Source organism: Mustela nivalis (assembly GCF_964662115.1).
Source record: "Mustela nivalis genome assembly, chromosome: 5".
In the NCBI taxonomy this organism is placed as follows: domain Eukaryota; kingdom Metazoa; phylum Chordata; class Mammalia; order Carnivora; family Mustelidae; genus Mustela; species Mustela nivalis.
The window spans coordinates 113,882,687-113,902,495 of record NC_139024.1 but is presented as its reverse complement, the minus strand read 5'-3'; the positions used below and the strand labels follow the sequence as shown (position 1 = coordinate 113,902,495).

Below are 19,809 nucleotides of genomic sequence, written 5' to 3'. Positions count from 1 at the left end.
CTAGAGCGTATCATGCTTAGCGAAATAAGTCAAGCAGAGAAAGACAACTATCATATGATCTCCCTGATATGAGGAAGTGGTGATGCAACATGGGGGTTTAAGTGGGTAGGAGAAGAATCAATGAAACAAGATGGGTTTGGGAGGGAGACAAACAAGTGACTCTTAATCTCACAAAACAAACTGAGGGTTGCTAGGGAGAGGGGGGTTGGGGGAAGGGGGGTGGGGTTATGGACATTGGGGAGGGTATGTGCTTTGGTGAGTGCTGTGAAGTGTGTAAACCTGGCAATTCACAGACCTGTACCCCTGGGGATAAAAATACATGTTTATAAAAAATAAAAAATTTTAAAAAAAAGAAGAAGAATCCATCTTCCCCTTGCACGCCTGCGCAAGGACAGCCAGAAATTAGCTAATGCAGTAACACAGAGAGCCACAGTTACTCATCACTTTATAAATGAAGGTTAACTTCTTACTCAGCACTTAAAACACACTACTTCATTATCTATAGTGTTTGGGAATTTGCCAAAATTCTCCAAATCCCCGTAATTGAAATTTAGTAAGTCAAATAATGATTATGCCTAGAATTATTTCCTTATTTCTCCATCTCCCGCATTTCTTTCTTTCTATCCTTTTCCCTCTTTACTTCCTCTGTCTCTAGGCCTGTATCTTCTGTTTATTCACATGGAAAGTCCTTAACTGTACGTTCTTCAAATTCTATTTTTCAGTTAAACATTTCTGAGTATCTACCGTGTCAAAGGTAGTGTTGGATGTTGTGAGATAAAGCACAAATATGATATTATACTGTGATTTGGGGATATTGTGATTTATAAGAAAAATACATATTTGATCTTTCTCCATAGTTCCTAGTTCCCAGGTTCCCCAAACCCTTGGAATTTCTTAAGTGCTGGGAGTGAGAAAGGTTTCTTCTGTTATGTTAATAACGTGCCCTTTAGCACACAGAGCAATGAGGCCTAGTTGCCAGTGAAGCCAAACATGGGGTTAGAGAATTGGAACCTTCAGTCTCACCCTCACCCCCCCCCCCCCACCTAGGGTAGGTGAGGAGGGTCTGGAGATTGAGTTCAACCACACCAATGGTCAGATTTATATCAGTCATGCCTGTGTTATAAAGCCTCCATAAAAACGCAAAGGGCCAGGGTTCTGAGAGCTGCCAGGTTAGGGAACCCACAGGAGCTGGGAGACTGACAGGCCTGGGGAGGGCTGGGCAGCTCCCGATGCTTGCCCTGTATCTGGCCCTATGCCAGTCTTCCATCTGGCTGTTTCTGAGTTTTATAATAAACCTTATCTAATAAACCAGTAATCTAGTAAGTAAACAGGTCTTCTGAGTTTGGCGAGCCTTTCTAACAAATTAATTGAACCCAAGTAGGGGGCTACGGGAGTTTCCAATTTGTGGCCTGTCAGAACAGGAAACAGCCTGGGCTTAGACTGGCCATTGGCATCTGAAGTGGCTCATCTTGTGGGACTGAAGCAGGAACCCTCGAAGTCTGATGCTATTTCTGTCAGAAGTGAGCTCTAGACACCCAGCTACTGACCCAGAATTGCTTGGTGGTGTGGAGAAACCCCTGACACACACTGGAACTGGTGACCAGGACATTTGGTCTCTAAACAAATTCAGTGAGGTTCTGGAGGAAATCAGGCAATGAATGGGCCTGAAAAATAAGTAATATTGTCTTTGTTCTCAAAAAAAAGCTAATATTTTGCTGCCTCTCATATTGAGTAGCTACCATTTGCCAAACTGTATAAATGGTGAAAATTAAAAACTAAGTAAGGCATAACCTCTGCCCTTCAAGGAACCTGCTTCTCATTGCTTCTGGATACATGGAGTAACGATTAAGGCAATATGAGAAGTGAGCATAGGACTTTCTGAAGATACTGAGAAAAATGACACAGAGCTAGTTTAAATTTCCCAAGAATTGAGGGAAAAAATCTGGTATGCTTCTTTAAGATAAATGAGAAAAATTAAAACCTTCAAATTATGAGCTTGTACTTGCCCAATTTACCAAACTATCTTCTTTGCCTGAGAAACTCCTCCTGTTTTTCAACATCTGTTAACCAGTTCCTAAGAAAACAAAATCTGCAACTTGCAGAGAAGAAAAACTACTAAACCTGGAAAAATCAAATCCTTAAAAAAATAAATAAATTGTCCACTCTCTGGGGTGCCTGCGTGGCACAGTGGGTTAAAGCCTCTGCCTTCGGCTCACGTCATAGTCCTGGGGTCCTGGGATCAAGCCCCACATTGGGCTTTCTGCTCAGCAGGGAGCCTGCTTCCCCCCACCCACCCACTCTGCCTGCCTCTCTGCCTACTTGTGATCTGTCAAATAAATAAATAAAATCTTTTTTAAGAAAAAATTGTCCGCTTTCACTTGTTTAGAATGCTAGGACCTTTATTGCTTAACTTTATTATTATTTTTGTTGTTCTTCCTGTCTTGATAAATCTATAGTTCAAATCCTACAGAATGCACCAAGTACATCCAAAAGCACTTATCATAAATGTGGCGAAAGAGGTGGATGATAGAGACATCAAATATATATAGTCTATGGTATGGGGTAGAAAATTCTAAAAATTGAGTTTTACAATGTAGTAAGTAATCAAGATCTGTACCAAGAAAAGCAATCAGCTCACAGTGCAGGACAATGTAATTAAATGCTACATTGTACAGTACAGTCCCTAAATCAGGAATGGCAAATTCCCAGCTCAAGGACCCTGCGTTCTCCTACCTACACATTAGCTAAGTGTGGGTCTTGTTTCCATGAGGTTCAGAAGTGGCCTCAAAATCCCTGTAGAATCCCCCCAGGCAATTATTTCCAAATGAAATCAGCTGGTATTCATGAAAAAATCTATTGGCCATGACTTCCATAAGGGTTGTTTGTTTTTAAGATCTCACCTATTTGACAGAGAGAGATGGTAAGAGAGGAAACACAAGCAGGTGGAGTAGGAGACAGAGAAGCAGCCTTCCCGCTGAGTGGGGATCAAGACCTGAACCAATGACCCCCAGAGCCACCAGGCGCTTGCCATAAGGGTTTATACAGAAGACAGTAAGTACAGCTAGAACGGAGGGCAATTCCAGCCCTCCCACCTGTGAGTGAAGGCATGGAGGGAGGAATGCCAAGAGTAGAGGGTAAACGTTGGGGGCTTAGTCACCAGCACCAAGCCCACAAAAAGCAGGAGCTAGGAAAGCCATCACCATAGTAGAATCCAAACTCAAAGTAAAGCAGTGGGTTAATTCATGCCACAATATTTATTTAGTGCCTGATACTCACCAGGTAGAAGTCCCAGTTTTGCTCTTGAGAGCTTGGGGTGTGGGGGGACGGAGAAGCTGTAGAACCTGTGTAAGCATTTAATATCTCAGGGTCTTAGTAATATTGGGAAGCCACATCTGTTTACAACTGCTACAACAAAGTATCACAAACTGGGTGGCTAAAAACAACAGAAATGTATTGTTTCACAGTTCTGGATGCTGGAAGTCTGAAATCAAGGTGTTGGCAGGGCCAGGCCTACCAGAAACCCTTCCATGCCCTTTCTAGTTTCTAATGTTTTGCTGACAGCCTTAGGCATTCCTTAGCCTTTGTCATCACATGACATTCTCCCAGTGTGTTTCTGTCTTCCCTTGGCCATCTTATCTTGTAAGGACACAAGTCATACTAGTATAGGAGCTCTCCTTCCTCTAGTGTGACCTTATCTTACTGAATGACACCGGCTACAATCCTATTACAAATAAGGTCACATTCAGAGCTACTGAGGGTTAGGACTTCAACATTCTTTTTTGGGAAACACAATTCAATCTAAAATGGGAGCTCAACAAGAAAACCTCTTGACTCTTAACAATTTTAACACTCAATGCAAAAAAAAAAAAAAAAGGTAATGGATCCTGTACCATTTTAGAAAGTCCACCATTACTGATCAGCTTCTGCCAAACCTGTGTAGTGACCATGTAGTCACTGTCTTCTGAAATAACGAAGTTCTGTTTAATTCCTCCCAATGTTGTGCCAAAATCTAACCACTTGCAACAATTCTGCAACGTGAGCTTGCAGGTGACAGCCTTTCCCATATTTAAAGAAAATGTTGAGTCCACATTGTTTCTTTCACCAGCTGAACACTCCCAAACCCAGGGAGGTTTCATCTGACACCGTTAGGGCCACTCTGCCCCACGTGGACCCCAGGTGCTCTTACCTTCTTAGACTGTGACCTTAGTATTGGGTGCAACACCCTGAAACGTGCAGGCTACCGCAGAACCAATACCTCCCTTGCTGAGCAACTGGAGGCAGTAGATGTCTGGTCACTGACTCATACTTTGCTTAACCATCAAGTCTTGTTCATGTATTGTGCCATCTAATGTCTCCCTCATCCTGAATTTATGCAGTTGCCTGACCTTTTAGATCATCATCAGGACAACAGAAAAGGGAATGAAAGCAAACTACCAATCAGAGCGGAGAATCCAAAAGGTCTTCATCACTCCTCCACTCCAGGGACCTGACCCACCGGCAGAACAGGCAGAGGACAGAAAGCTCTCGCTGGCCGCGCACTCCAGACCAAGAGAAAACTGAAGACAGGAGGGAAGCCTTGTACTTGCAGATTTCTGAGAGGAGAAGTGGATCAGGTGGGAGCTTCAGGATGAAAAAGAGGGATAAAAATGGGGAGAGAAGAAGGGGCAAGGGGCTAGAGAAAGCTTCGAGAATCCACCCACTACTTCCTTTGCTGACAGCGTCCCTTGTGAGGATGCTGCAAAAGTCTGGGGGTGATGCCACATGTGCCTGAGCAGCATGACTAGATCAAAGGCCACAATACCTCCACCTCTGAAGCCCCTTAATCTGAAGTTATCATCAGTGACTTCAAATAAATTGTTACTTGAACCTTATTCAGGTCCATTTGTAGATCATCTTAGCAGAAATGATGACCCAAGCCATAGTGGGAGGAAAAGAATCCAACAGCCCCAAGCCAAGGACCACCTCTACTGTGAGAATCAGAAAGTAGCTCCGACTCAAAGGGACCCACCCAGAGACAACAATCCATGCCTCTACTTTCCTGTGTATGCAAACTCTGCATTCCATATTTCTGTATCATTTCCACAAGCTGAGTGAGTCCTCACCTCAGATTCTTTATTGGTCTGTCACCTACCTCTCCACAGACTCCACTCCAGCCCCAAAGCAAAGCATGAGGAGGGAGATGGAGCAGGTGGGCGGCTGTTCCCTTCACCTCACTCATGTCAGACTCCTGTAACAAAGACACCCACTCTCACAATTAACAGGTGTAGGTAAAGGGGATGTGTTAGAGACATGATTGAAACTAAAATAAAAGAACACTGATAGTAATAGGTGGGAATTTTAATTTTTATTGATAAACCATGATTTCCTACTGAATATATGAGAATACAATTCACAACATAACATTCTAACATTTAAAATTTAAACTTTCAGAATCACTTTGGTCAACATGTAATGCTTTAATTGGGGGGAAAATAATGTTTTATTTCAACAGTATTCTTCTCATATGCAAAAAAGATTCTTAAAATAGGGGATTCGTGAGTAAAATTTTATTAAGCTTCCTGTGTAGAAAATAAATTGACTCTATCAGATCAGCTACCAACGACCCTACTAAAAATCCAAAACAGAAAGGTAAGAAGAATGAAAATAGAGCCACATTCTCCCGAAGCTATCAAAGATAAATCTTAAAGACCAACAAATGGAACATGATACTACCCTCTACCACAAATTCAATGCACTGGGCAGAAGAGTGTTAAATCATAGCATCATGACAACATGAGATAAAATTATTCCTAAATATGAAGCCACACGTCTATCGATATCATTCATCCCTACTACAGAGATAAGCACATACCAATGTATAAGTGTCCTTTGAAGTGAAAAGCTCCAAAATCATCTTTACAAAATATCTATTTTCCTGGGTGAAGACTGAAATGAAAATAACATTTTATGGAATGACACAATGTGTTTGGATGAGGCAGCTGAAAACACACTGGCTAGAAATCGTTTTGAAACAAGCCTACTCTCACTAATGCATACTTCATTAAAAATGTATATTTACTGCTTAGTTTCTGGAAGAAAGTGGGATAACAATCCTCTATTCAAAGTAGTGATAAAAATAATTACACCTCAGAGTCTCCCAATGTAACTTAAGATATTTACTATTAACATAAATATCATTTGAATAGGTGATACAAAATTTTTAAGTTCTTAAAAGTGCTATGCTTTCTTGGAGTCTGAAAACAAAGGAAAATAAGAAATACACACTTCTAACAGAAGCCTCTACTGAGGCTAGGATAGTTTCTGAAGCTAACCCAAGAGCAAGTTCAGTTACTGTAAGTGTCTTAGACTTCTACTGTGCCAGAAAATGATGCACTTTGCCACTTGGCAAACTCAAATAAGTACTGTCTTCGTCTTAAGAATCCTTGTCAAGTAGGTATTTACAACATATTTCTACAGAAATCAGTATTAAACTTCAATGGAGCAAATGAGAAAAAAGTAAGGCTCTTACAAAAAACTCCAGATGATACGCCAGAGGTAAATAAAATGCTTTGTTCTAAAAATTAAAAAGAGAAATGATAGCTCCAATTTTCTTTAAATGTCATCGGACAGCCAGAAATGTTGAATTAAATAACTAAATTATAGCTAAGATAATTGGTATTCTAATGCCAGACTATTTATAACTATATTTTACATAAACAGAAAATAGGGCTCAATATAAATTAAAAAAAAAATAACTATGCCCAGGCTCAAAAGGATGGGAGCAGGGAGAATTATGCTATCTACACTCCTAAAAATCCCCATGTGTAGGATATGATATTGCATATTTAAGTAACAAGTTGTTAGGTAATAGACGTGTATGTGGATTTCATATATGTACGTGGATTTCATATTAGCACAACACTCTTCAGATTATACTATACCCAAAATTCTAAACCAAAGATACTATTGTTACAGTGTTTTGAAAAACATAAAGTATAACAGAGTAATACAGTCAAAAAAAGCATTTCGGTAACTGGGCATTTTTCTTTTCTGAACTCATAGAGCAAACAAATCGTTAGTTGCCTTCATTTCTTTTTCAGAATTCTACCTGAAGGCGGTAGGATGGGGAAACCGAATATAAAAGTGTTGTTCTGTCTTTGAATTGTTTGGCCACTAGTGCATGGGTCAGTGTCCAGAACCACTGGTCAGTGAAAACTGCAAATGGGAGGTGCTATTGTCTAAATAAGGTTCCCACTCGGTGAAAGAGAAGCGGAGATGTCAGATTTCCACAACTCTGGAAATGAGATGGACAGCATTCTAAATGGAAGAGTCTCAGCGCAAGCAAACTTACAGGTAAAATGGGGGATTTTAAATATAATTATTCATAATATGATTATTCATAATATAATTATTCATAGCATATGCAGTCTATACTATTAATTTTTACTCCTACACGGCTTCCTATTCCCTTCTGCCTGTGGCTTTCTCATCACTTCTAATGCAACCCCACTGCCTGCAGCAAAGCCAGTGTTCGAAGAAAGATATGGAGGACGACGAGAATGCAGCCCATGCACCGGGAAGCACAGCTGACTGACCTTCTCCTCCTCTTCTTCCTCCTCCACTTTTAATAAATTTATAATAAAAAGAGATGCATTACAAGAAGAGTTACTGGATGATTTGTTAATCTGAAAACCTCAAGTACTTCCCAAAAAAGTATTAGAGTTCTAGTTTTTAACTGAGGGAATATGGCCTGAGAATGATACAAACTGTCTTCCACTGGCCTTTCCAGTCTAGCTGTTTCCCAATTTCCTACACTCGAAGTTCAGAGTAAATTATTTACTGAAGAATCTAAGGTACCGATGGTCGGGCAAGGTTCCCTGGGCAAGCAGGCGAGGAGGACTCCCTGTGCCAACACCCTCCCCCGACTTCATCAGAAGATAATTTTCATCCTAAAGAAGTGCTAGGATGTAAAGGCCAGAAATACCATACCTGAAGGCCCAAATATGACAAGTGCTATTTTTCGGTAAGATTCTTTCAAAGCTGTAACAGAACTACAAACTTACACCCACCAAAAGTAAATACAAGAAGATTATTTATTTGATATTTAACTTCCCCGCCTCTATAGACCACTCTCTGAGGATCTACTTTCTACATCTAGGTTTCAAGTTTTAAAATACTGAATGTTGGTAACTCCTACCTTGGTATTCAACTCAAAATATCCAAAAGCAATATATGAATATCTACTTCAGTACAATTTCTTAAAATTCACTAAGACTTTTTTTAAAGTTTTAAAAATTCCTCTTAAAATATATTATTTGCATCCTTTATTTCTGATGGATTTATTTTTAAATGACTGAAATACTGTAATGCAGACTTGCTGGAGCTTGTGGCAATTATTTTTTCCATGTTCACTTGAGAGGAATGCCATGGAATTAAGCAGCAAAATTAAATCATTTCTAGATTTAGTAAGAGATCTTTAGTTGACTTTTGATATACCTAAAATATTTCAATGTAGGAAAAGAAGAAAGGAAGAAGGGAGGAATATAAGAAAGAAGAGAGAAAGGAGGAAAAGGAGGAAGATGGAAGGAAAGGAATTTTTCTTTAAAATTTTCACCCAGATAGAAGAATATTACCCTTTAGAATACAGGGTAACCAATTATCCAGGTGCTCAAAGTTCAGAAATCTTAAAGATTCACACAAGCATTCACGCCAGACAGCCGGCTGTCTGACGCTCAGACTCCTGAGCCTAGAAGAGCTTTTTACAGGACTCCTGGTAACCCCCAACCATACTTGAGGTCAGCAGTCATGTTCACCTCTCTCAGTCCCTGCTAAGGCCCAGCTTCTTGCCCAGACCACAGGGAGTCAGCCTGTCCGTCTTCGATAGTATCATGTGCCCTGGTTAATCGCCCCCCATTGCTAACACAAAGCTGCATCTTCTGGTCTCAGGCACATTCTGCCATGGCCTCGGACTCTCATCCCAGAACCAGAGCCAATGTGTGGGGCTGAGGGAGAGGGAAGGCAGGGCACCCATGACTCCTTAGGGCAGTTTTCCATACACTCCTCCAGCTCTGAATCACACATTCCCTTTCTCCTTCTCTCCAGAAGAAAAACAGGAAGGGTAAAGGTTAGAGGATGAGATTACAATTGGAGTGAAATAAAACAAAACACTTGGCTTAAAAAAAAAAAAATTCACCCCCTACTAAAAAGGAAGAAGAATATTATTTATGAAGGATAGACTGAGACCACTGGGGGTGAGGCATGGGGGAGGGCAGAGGTGGGTGGATGTAGGAAGGGAACAAAGCAAGCTCCTCCTCTGGTTGGTGCCTCCCAGTTCCCAGACATCTGTCTTTAATGCTAAAGCCAACACCGCTGTATAGTAATGCTTAAGAACCCAGGCTCATTTCTTCTAGAAAATAAAAAGAATAACTAATCTAAAATAACGCATTTATTCTGGGAAAACAACACCTCCATGAAACACTCCTGAACGATTTTTAAGAGGGGGAAATAAAGACACACGACTGCGAAACTGAGATTCTGTTCCACACAGAAGTCAGTGATGACATCTATGCCTCTAGGACCCGTTGTGCACCAACCCCCACAACCCCACAAAGAGAAAAAAAAATTGTTTTTCAAGAACAGAGGCAATACTTGATAACGAAAACAAGACGTGTGACTTCTGGAAATGTCCATGTTCCGTGGAGTCCTTAAAAAATGAATCACAGCCCGCACTGCAAAGAGAAGAGCAGCGCGACCCCGAGCACCACGATGGCCGAAGCGGGATAAAGGGAGGCCGCAGCTCCTCTCTTGCAAGGACCGCAGCCGTGAACGTCCGCACAGAGGTCACAAGAGGACAGCTTCACTTCCGAGTTGTAACTCCTCACCGTGTGTCTCCCTGTGCAGAGGCAGACACCAGTTTACACAGATCCCTTGTTTAGAAACGTTTACTCCACCAAACCTTACCACCATTTCAATACACATCTCAGAGTTTTCCATTCTTCACTGTTTTATTTTTCTTTACAAGAAACAACTGAAATGCTCAGGAGGGTCTCACGCTCCTAACCAAATCCAAGAGAGAAACAATGCCTTCCCTGCACTGTGGCCCTCGCTGGGAAGATGGTCAGGGGCGGAAGGACGGTAGGGCAGGGGGCGGGCGGGGGGGGGGGGGGGGGGGGGACCCACAGCTGCACTCTGCGACTCCAATCTGGAACAGGAAAGACTTGAAATGTAGGCTTGTTTAACCTTCTTGAGAGTTTATTTTCTAATGTCATTTTCTCTGCATTCAAGCAAAGCTCATTAGAACTCCAAAAAAGAGATTTACTGTGGGCTTTATTAAAACATATAAAAATACAAAGGGAAGCCTGCCTTTGTAACCAGTTTCAATGTTTTAAAACGTTGAGCATATAGCATCTAATTTTATAGTACAAGCTAATATTTGGGGGTGAATTTTATAGCATAAGCTAATATTTTCTAAAAACTGCATAAAGTACCTGCAGCACTACAGTAAACTTACCATACATCACAAATGATTTTTATTTTTACAGTTTTAAAAACACATTCTATTTTCAAATTTCTTCATGATTTTTTGATATTATGTTTTTAAATATTTTTATTATCATATTTTTTTAATGTTAGAATCTTTAAAACTGGGTTGGTAAGGTTTTTACTATTTCTGATCTTTCCCATATTTTCATTTAAAAATGTCCCCCACCTAAGTAAGTTGCTTCCCTCACATACACACACACACACACACACACACATATACAAACTGTATCTTTTTATTTTTCAAATGTTTAAAATATTCTCCATTTGCGGAAGAAACATCAGTTGGAGACTTCTGCAACTAGTCTGAATTCCGAAGTTGGATAACTGGGCGCTACCATTAAGTCTCTACCATATATCCCGCCCTTCCACAGAAAAGAAGGGCCACCCTCAGTGTTTCTCCAAACCTCCCATAAGAACCTGAGCAAATGCTTTTCCCCAATTCCACCAAGAGGCAGAAGATGAGAGGAACTGACTTGTTGACTCAGAAGGAGAAAGAACTGGTGTTCTTAACCTTCATCTTCCATGATACTCTATCAAACACTACTGACCACATGAACAAGTTCATTTCACTTTAGAGTGTACCTACAACTCCTAAGTACATCAAAACGTTAATGATTCTCACACATTCTGATGATTCTGAGCCACCAGGAGTACCCACTCAGAATGAGATCTCTTACAATTACAGAGACCATACTCTCAACAGAACTTCGCTCTGTGATTGAGTATAGAAGTAGTCCTAATTAACCTGGGTGATCTACAAACCAGATCTCTGCTTTCACAACCTAACTTTTTAACATTTTATAAAGTAAGAAGTGACCAGTAAAATCAAAGAAGCTCAAGTTATTTTTCAGACAGACTATATTTTTCTTGATCTGCTAATCAAAAAAACCTGATGTAAATGTATAAATTTTAGCAAAACAACAGACTCAGCTAAACCCATCCCAGTCTTTCATACTGCAAATGAGGCTCATGTTCTCTCCTGAAGAAATCCCATTTTAAAACAGAAAACAGATGGAAGGGATGCTTGGAACGGAAGCAAAATCCCGGAAACTGCATATAACTAGACTCACGGTTAGGTCACTTTTTCTTTGTAAATTTTCTAAGTGTGAGTTAAAAACCTAAAACATGAGGAAAAACCTAAAATTATTATGAAAAATATCACTTTTTGTATTCATCTGCTCAATGCTATCATGGGACTTTTTAAAATTATTAATTGTCTTCATTTAATTGAAAAGCTCACCTCCTACGCTCTCTTATACTTTCCCCACACCTATGATCTCCCCAAGAACACTCCTCACACACAAGATACGTGGCCACGGTAAACAAATGAATGAAGGAACAAATGAATAAATGCCTGACTTAATTTCTAAGATATCAGAAACTCTAGAACACACTTACTCGGTTCATAGTAATCTGTGATGGACACCAAAGCATCTTGCGTATTTGAAACTTTAAAGTTTCTCACAGCAGGAATATCCACACAAATCTGGGTCTCATTTACCTTGAAAAATACAAAAGACTTAAGGGGGTGACAGACAATGTGTTCATGATAAACCAAACGACATTTCTTTTTCTTATCATTTATGGAAACTAACATTTAGGGAGGATTTCTACATTCCCGGTGTTGTGGTAAGCCCTTTATATAAATTATCTCATATAGCTCATAAAACAATTCTTACGAGATAAGTACCGTTCTCACTTCCATTTTACCAGAACAATATTGAGAATCAGAAGGGTTAAGGAAGCAGCAAGTCCAAGGATGCACATTCCTGGGCCCAGGTGCCTCACTCAGCCCCCATCTCCCACAACACACCCACCCTGTCGCTGCTGATAGCTCCTGGTAGCCCCCCTCTCTGAAGAACTGCCCTCAGCTCACAGAAGCAACCTCATGGGTTACTTTGAGGTAACCCCATAACCAAAAACTTATATGGGGTGCAAAAGGCCAGCTCCTTGCCTCCAGGAGGGGCCAATGTGACAACCGATATTGTTAAAGGAACCTGAGAATTGATAAATTCCTTCAAAAACTCCATTACGTGCCAATAGCAGTAAATGAAAAGTCAAATTCATCAGTCAGAACATACTGCACACTCAAATTAAGATAACCATCAAATAAAAACATATGTAGATACACACATACATACAAGTACATCATAGATACAGGACAAACTCCAAAACCAATTGCATTATTAGATACAAACCTCAAACTTGTTTTTCAAGTTCGAAATCAAGCCCTTGGTATTCAAGGAGTACGTAATAATACATGAAAACTCCTGAACAGAAAAAGAAGCTAGAGACTTTGGACAAGTTTTAACAAAGTTCTGGCCAAAGTGGCTTTTGACGTCTTAAGACAAATGAGAACATTCAGAAACTAGTTGTTTTTAAAGTATATCTATTGCGAATGCAATATATTTCCGATTCATACCTGGCAAAACTGCAATAAGAAATGTAGGGGATTCCCCCAACATAACATAAAAGCCTAAAAAGACTTAAAACTCTATTTTGATTCAACCTAAGAGTTTCATATAGATGTTTGAAAAAAAGAATAAGTTATATGCCAGCAGTTTTGAGACATAAGTACGGTCAAATTTTCACTTGTCTCTCTTATGCACCTTATTCTTGGATCAGTAAGTTTCATATAACAATGAGAAGAGTATATGAAAATTATATAATAATTTGTGTGAAGACCAAACCTCTGAGAATACTCTTCTATGATTTAAGCACCTAATATATTCATTACAGGAATATTAATCCCCTTGGGATTTATTAAAATTTCTATGAAAGCATTTTAGAACTTGTAATTAAAGCTTTAATAAGCAGCATTTAAAGAGATAATTTTAGGGATGCTGAGTGGCTCAGTCAGTCAAGCATCTGTCTTCAGCTCAGGTCACGATCCCAGGGTCCTCACATTGAGTCCCACATCAGGGACTGCTCGGCAGGCTGCCTGCTTCTCCCTCTGTCTGCTGCTCCCCCTGCGTGAGCACTCTCTCTCTCTCTCAAATAAATTAAATTTTTAAAAATATATATAATTATGGGGTGCCTGGGTGAGTCAGTGGGTCAGTGGGTTAAAGCCTCTGCCTTCAGCTCAGCCCAGGGTCCTGGGATGGAGCCCCACATGGGGCTCTCTGCTCAGCAGGGAGCCTGCTTCCCTTCCTCTCTCTCTCTGCCTGCCTCTCTGCCTACTTGTCATCTCTGTCAAGTAAATTAATAAAAAATTTAAAAAAGATAATTTTAGCAATTCCCTAAGGCAGAGGGTCCTCAAACTGAGACCTGGACTGAATTTTTGAAAATACAATGTGACAAGTTTCTATAGAGTTTACATCTGGCAAGAAATAATAATTTAGTTGTCAAGACTTTCATCAGGCTCATCATTAACAGTATTCTCTTTATGTTGATTTTATAGTGATGTCTTTTTAGTGGGGATAAATATACAATTGCCACGTTAGGATCATTCAGGAACACAAAAAGCTGAAATAAAGACAAAGGAAATCGGTCTAGCATAAGGCAGTCTTTCCAAGACAATAAATGGCATCTTGTCATCAGTCACCTACATGAAACTTACGTTTTACTACTTACAGAATCTAAATATAGGTTGACTTTTCCATGATCATGTTCCACTTTCCTCACAGTCTCGCTCAGAGGAATTGCGTCCGAAGGCACGGTGAAACCACTGAGGAGGTTCACTTCCATCAGGGCCATGCCGCTTCTAGCTGGGCCCAAAAACCTACAGTAAAGAGGAAAGGATGGAAGGGAAAAACCCTTTAGGAAAAACCTCAAGCTGTTGGCAAACTCTCATCGCATAAATATTAAAACTGCCAAGTGTTATTCCAAATACTTGGGGTTTAGTTGAGGTTAAAAAAAATCTCTATAGAAAATTATTATAAAACCGGTAATCCTTTCCTTCCAGGTAGGTATGAAATTCTTATACTTTTTAACCATATGAGGAATAATAATTTAGCAATGCATTCACATGATGCGAAATGCCTTCGGAGTGTCAGCCTTGTGCCCACAGAGTTGTAACAAGTACAACCAGGACGCCCTCTCAGTGGGCAATGATGTCTTCTCGGGGTGATTCCAAACTGAATCGCATTTTTCATTTTCTCAGAAGTTGACAGCTCTGAGCTTTCCAGCTGAAAGTCAGGACCCAAAAAAGAAACTGAAAACTTGACCACTTAAAGCAGGAGATGACCGCCAAGTCTACCAATCTTCTCATCTGGTTTTAGAAAAAGAAGACCAGTAGGGAGGGTCCTTCCCTTTGTTCTCCAAAATGTACTCGGAGCCCATTTTGTGTTTTCTTTGGCCACCTGGCGAGAATGCCAAGCCTTGGAAAATTCTGTGTCACCACCTTGTTCTCTCACCCTGTTGAACACAACATAAGCATCAAAGGATCTGGGCGCCAACGGGCGTTTTGTCTCCTTTAAAATAAACGGTTTTCTGCAATGAATAGGTGGCAAGAGCTTTTTGCTTGGAGCAGTTAAGAACCCAGTGTGGTTATAGAAAGGAGTCTGCCTACAATGTGAAAGGATTGCAGCACTGTTAGGTGAGTTCCTGTTGTCCTTGCAGACGGCAAAAGCAAGAAGGGCTGGTAGAGAATCTTGCTTCTGAGAGCAGCAAAGCAAACCAAGGGCTGCCAAACCCGTCTGATTGAAAAGCCACACAGTACAAGGGCCGACGACAGCTGGCTCAGCAATCACAAACAAGGGAAACCATCTGCAGAGTGATGCACTTGGCCAAGAGAGGTGTCGTTGAAAACCAAGTGCCTTGCAGTTAGAGGTGTTTGTGTCAGAGCAAACATTGAAGCAAACTTTAAGCCAATAGGCTTAAATACAATGACTTTCTCGGACAGCATCAAAAGCGCCTCTGCTGACCTGGTCTTTCTGTCAGCCCCGGGGAGAATTTGTTAAATGTCTACACCATACACAGAAAACCTCCTCTAAATTGATTAAGGGCTTGGACCCTATGGATGGGAATAAAGCACCTAAAATATGGTTTTTCTTTTTCCACTAAAAATTTTCACTAAAAATGTTAATTGTATTCATATCAAATTTTTCTCAAAAGACTAGTAGAGCATCCAAATCCTTTTTACCAACTGCTACTCTCACATGAAAACAGTTCCCTTCTCTAGTTTCTCTCCCCCCAAAAAAGGAAAAAAGATATATATATATATCTTCTATCAGAATCTGTCACCCATCTGATTCCTGATGATAGGTTAAGAGTTGGAATCCCACATCCTTTCATGAGCCCTCGTAAGTAATGAGGCCCCATCCTGATAGGAATTTTGATTTCACCTAATTTTCCTCATCTGTTTCTTCAATTGACCTCCCTAAGAGGTAAAATCCCTCTCACAGTTCCAAAGACCTTTTTCTTTGCCCATTTCAAAACCAGAATTTTATACTGATTTAGAAGATTTATTTTTATTAGTTTCTCTCTGTCTCCCCTCCAAACAGTAAGCTCCATAAAGACGGGGCCTCTGTCTTTTTTAGATCACTGTTATATTCCAACATCTGACACTGTGCTTGGTACAGAATGGAGACTCAACAGATATTGAATGAATGAATGAGTGAATGACAAAAGCAGGGATAATAATGCCACCTACTTTATAGAGTTAGTGTAACAATTAAATGAGATGCATGTGAAAGTGATTGATACGATGCCTGGGATGTAAGTCTGTGATAAATACAGCTTATTATTACTTGGAATAATAAAAACTTGATGCTGTTATTCTGGAAAACAACCCAATCATAAGCTTCATAAAGAAGAGTGGGAGTCCTACTTTCTTCTCAGCTGAAAAGGAGGCCACTGAAGGAATCCTGCTCTCCCCCTGCAGTGGGTCCGAAATGCCCAGGAAGGGAATGAATGGGACAAACACAGGTGACATTTTATATCAAAATCATGAACATGCAGGCCCAAAGGTAGTAGAGATGTTAGTAGTAATGGAGGACAGTGTATTCACGCCATGCCTAAAGAGGTTGGCCCCCTGGAGAAACACCCAGTGATGACCTTGAAGAACATCTGGCCACTCAGGACCACATCAATGGCTCCCAGCCCAAGAACAAGCCAAGTTCAACCAGAACACCAGCGGGTACTTAAGAAGAGCAGACAGTGCTCCTCAATAGCAGTGTATCTTCATAGTAACTCCCAACTTCACAGCAAATCATGTAGAGGTAAGAGGCCAGACCGACAAGGAAAAAATTGTAAAGTCTCCTGGATCAAGAACTGGTTACAGGAGTTGCTCTGTTGCGCCCCACCCCTTTTCCTTTTGACTTAACATGATCCTCAGATATTTTGGATACAGACTAAATTTAAGAATTAAATTTAAGAATTCTTAAGTTGAATAATTAAATTTTATTTAATTTCTTAAAATTAACTTCTTAAATTAAATGTAAGAATTCTTAAGTTGAAGAATTAAATTTTATTTAATTTTTTAAATTAAAATTAATTTCTTAAATTAAATTTAAGAATTCTTAAATTTAGGAATTAATAAGAATAAACCTTATTAAGTACTCCAAGAAGCTAAAAGTGCCTATTTATCTAAGGTGAACACCTTCTAAACTAGAATATTCTCACTGTGTCTAAAACTCTATTCTCAGGGTTCCTGGGTGGCTCAGTGGGTTAAAGCCTCTACCTTCGGCTCAAGTCATGATCCCAGGGTCCTGGGATCGAGCCCCACATCGGGCTCTCTGCTCAGTGGGGAGCCTGCTTCCTCCTCTCTCTCCGCCTGCCTCTCTGCCTACTTGTGATCTCTGTCTTCAAAAAAAAAAATGAAATCTTTAAAAACTCTATTCTCTTCATTAAACTTGCATGTTCTTATAAAGTCTTGGTTTAAAAGCATAACACTAAAGGTTGAATATAAACTTGGAATAATTACTTAACAGAAAATTACTAACCAAGTAATAATGAATTTTAGAGTATTAAACATGATTGGTTAATTTGAAGTTTTCATATATTAAGACCTACATTTTATTAAAATTTTCTATTCAGTTATGATAAATATAAAAAACTTGTAAATTATTTTGAACACATTGAGAAGTACTTAAACTTAATTAAGCAGTATTTCTAGTTTATAATCTGAAGTACATTAAATAACTGAAATCTTTGTTAAATGTAACTCTTTATATATGTATTTTTAAGATTTTACTTATTTATTTGACAGAGAGACAGAGCGAGCACAAGTAGGGGGAGCAGCAGGCAGAGGGAGAAGCAGGCTCCCCACTGAGCAGGGAGCCCAAGATGAGACTTGATCCCGGGACTCTGGGATTGTGACCCAAGCCAAAGGCAGAAGTTTAACAAACAGAGCCACCCAGGTGCCCCTGTAACTCCTTATATCTATATAGTTAGATAACTACATATATATAATTTCCAAATCTGGGATGTAGATGGCCCAGTCAGTTAAGTGTCTGACTCTTGATTTTGGCTCAGGTCATGATCTCAGTGTCACAAGATCAAGCCCTGTCTCAGGCTCCAAATTGGAGCATGCCAATTGGAGCATGGAGCCTGCCTAGGGTTCTCTCTCTCAGTCTCCCACGGCCCTTTGCCCCCCACCACAACCTATCACATGTGCTCTCTCTCTCTCCCTCTCTTTAATTAATTAATTAATCTTCAAATCTATTTAAAAGAAAGAGAAAGAAAGGACTTAAAGCAATACCAACCTTGTGCACACATTCAAATTCAAGTGATTAGTATCATCTTTATTGTCTTTTACAGCAACGTCTAAATCAAAAGCTTCTTGGTCTTGAATAGATCTCCGTCTTCTTGGGGAACCCGAATCTTTCACATTATAAATAACATTAAACTGTAAACAATAAATTAGCATAAATAATAAGCTAGTCATAAATTATTAGCAATAAATTGCTATCACCATAAATTCTAAATATTAGGTACTGATTTTCTTTGGGATAAACACAACTAGATTTGTAATCTTCAACCAAGAAAAAAACTAGTTTTACTAGTCAAAAAGTATCATTATTAACAAAAATTATAAAAGTTTATAAGCAATAATTTTTAAAATTGAGAAAATTTTTATGTAATACTCCAGAGCAGGTATAGACCTTCATGATACTCATAGGTATTTTTTTTTCAAAGAATGTAAAACATTCCCTTTAGGGAAAAAATGAAACTACTGCCTATTTCTTTCTTGAGACCATCCACTAATTTCTAAGCTCTGCTGCCCAAGTGATGTCGTTTTTCACAAACCGGAATCTTAGAAACTCATTTCAAGCCCTGATTGAACAGAAACTTGTTCAACTGCTCAGTGTTCTTTTGGTTGTACAATACTTTCAAAACATGATAAAATAAATGACGGATTTTAAGACAACTGGGTCTTTTTCAGCTAATTCTCTGTGCCTACCACTAGTGAAAGGTACTATGGGGACACTGGGCAAGTGTGAGGAGAAGTTTTTTGTTGGTTTTTTTTGTTGTTGTTCTTTTGTTTTTTTTCCCCAAAGGGTTCCTAAGATCAAAAGCTTGGAATTTACTCAAAATTTCCTACACTTGCCTCATACCAAGCTGAATTGGAATCTATTTCTTCTTCCTTTTTTAATACCAAGTTTCATAAACTTTACTGTTGCTATTTAATGTGTTTTCTTTTTTCTTTTTTTTTTTTTAAGATTTTATTTATTTATTTGTCAGAGGAAGAGAGAGCACAACGAGGGGTAGTGGCAGGCAGAGGCAGAGGGAGAAGCAGACTCCTCACCTAGTAAGGAATCCAATGTGGGACTTGATCCCAGGACCCCAAGATCACGACCCGAACCAAAGGCAGGTGCCCAACCAACTGAGCCACCCAGGCATCCCATAATATTGTATTTTCTTATACTTAAATCACACACACACACACACACACACACACACACACACACACCCCAGAACTAAGCATCCAGTACCCTCTGTAGATTTTCACACTCTGAAAAATCTTCTTTCTGGGGTGCCTGGGTGGCTCAGTCACTTAAGAGTCTGTCTCTTGATTTTGGCTCAGGTGATGATTTCAGGGCCAGGGGATCAAGACCTGATTTGGGCTCTGTGCTCAGTGTGGGGTCTGCCTATCCCACTCCCTCTGCTCCTCCCTGCCCCCCCCACGCTCTATTTCTAAAATAAATAAATAAAAACTTTTTAAAAAATAAATAAAAAACTTTTAAAAAGATGGGAGTTCCCAACAACTCACATTAATCCTATCTAAAGAATTTCATATTAACTTCAAAAAGCATATAATACTCAAAATCTTCTTTATAAGCCTTCATCTTTCAAACCTAAGAGTTCCAACTTTTCATTCTTCTATACCTAGCTTGTATAATCCCT

The 19,809-nt window shown here is 39.6% G+C and overlaps 1 protein-coding gene across 2 annotated transcripts in view; it reads right to left on the bottom strand.

Moving 5' to 3' along the window:
• Positions 1 to 5,325: 5,325 nt before the first annotated feature.
• CD109 (CD109 molecule) overlaps positions 5,326 to 19,809 on the bottom strand; it is a 128,889-nt gene continuing 114,405 nt past the window's right edge. The window contains exons 30-33 of one of the 2 annotated variants that reach the window (XM_082729753.1): positions 18,168 to 18,310; positions 14,095 to 14,242; positions 11,920 to 12,022; positions 5,326 to 9,871 (exon numbers count right to left, since the gene is read on the bottom strand). In XM_082729753.1, coding sequence (XP_082585879.1) covers positions 9,696 to 9,871; positions 11,920 to 12,022; positions 14,095 to 14,242; positions 18,168 to 18,310 — 570 coding nt within the window. In that variant the 3' untranslated portion in view covers positions 5,326 to 9,695. Of the gene's footprint in view, positions 9,872 to 9,964; positions 10,181 to 11,919; positions 12,023 to 14,094; positions 14,243 to 18,167; positions 18,311 to 19,809 lie in introns of those variants that run through there. The other variant, XM_082729754.1, reaches the window with a different exon arrangement.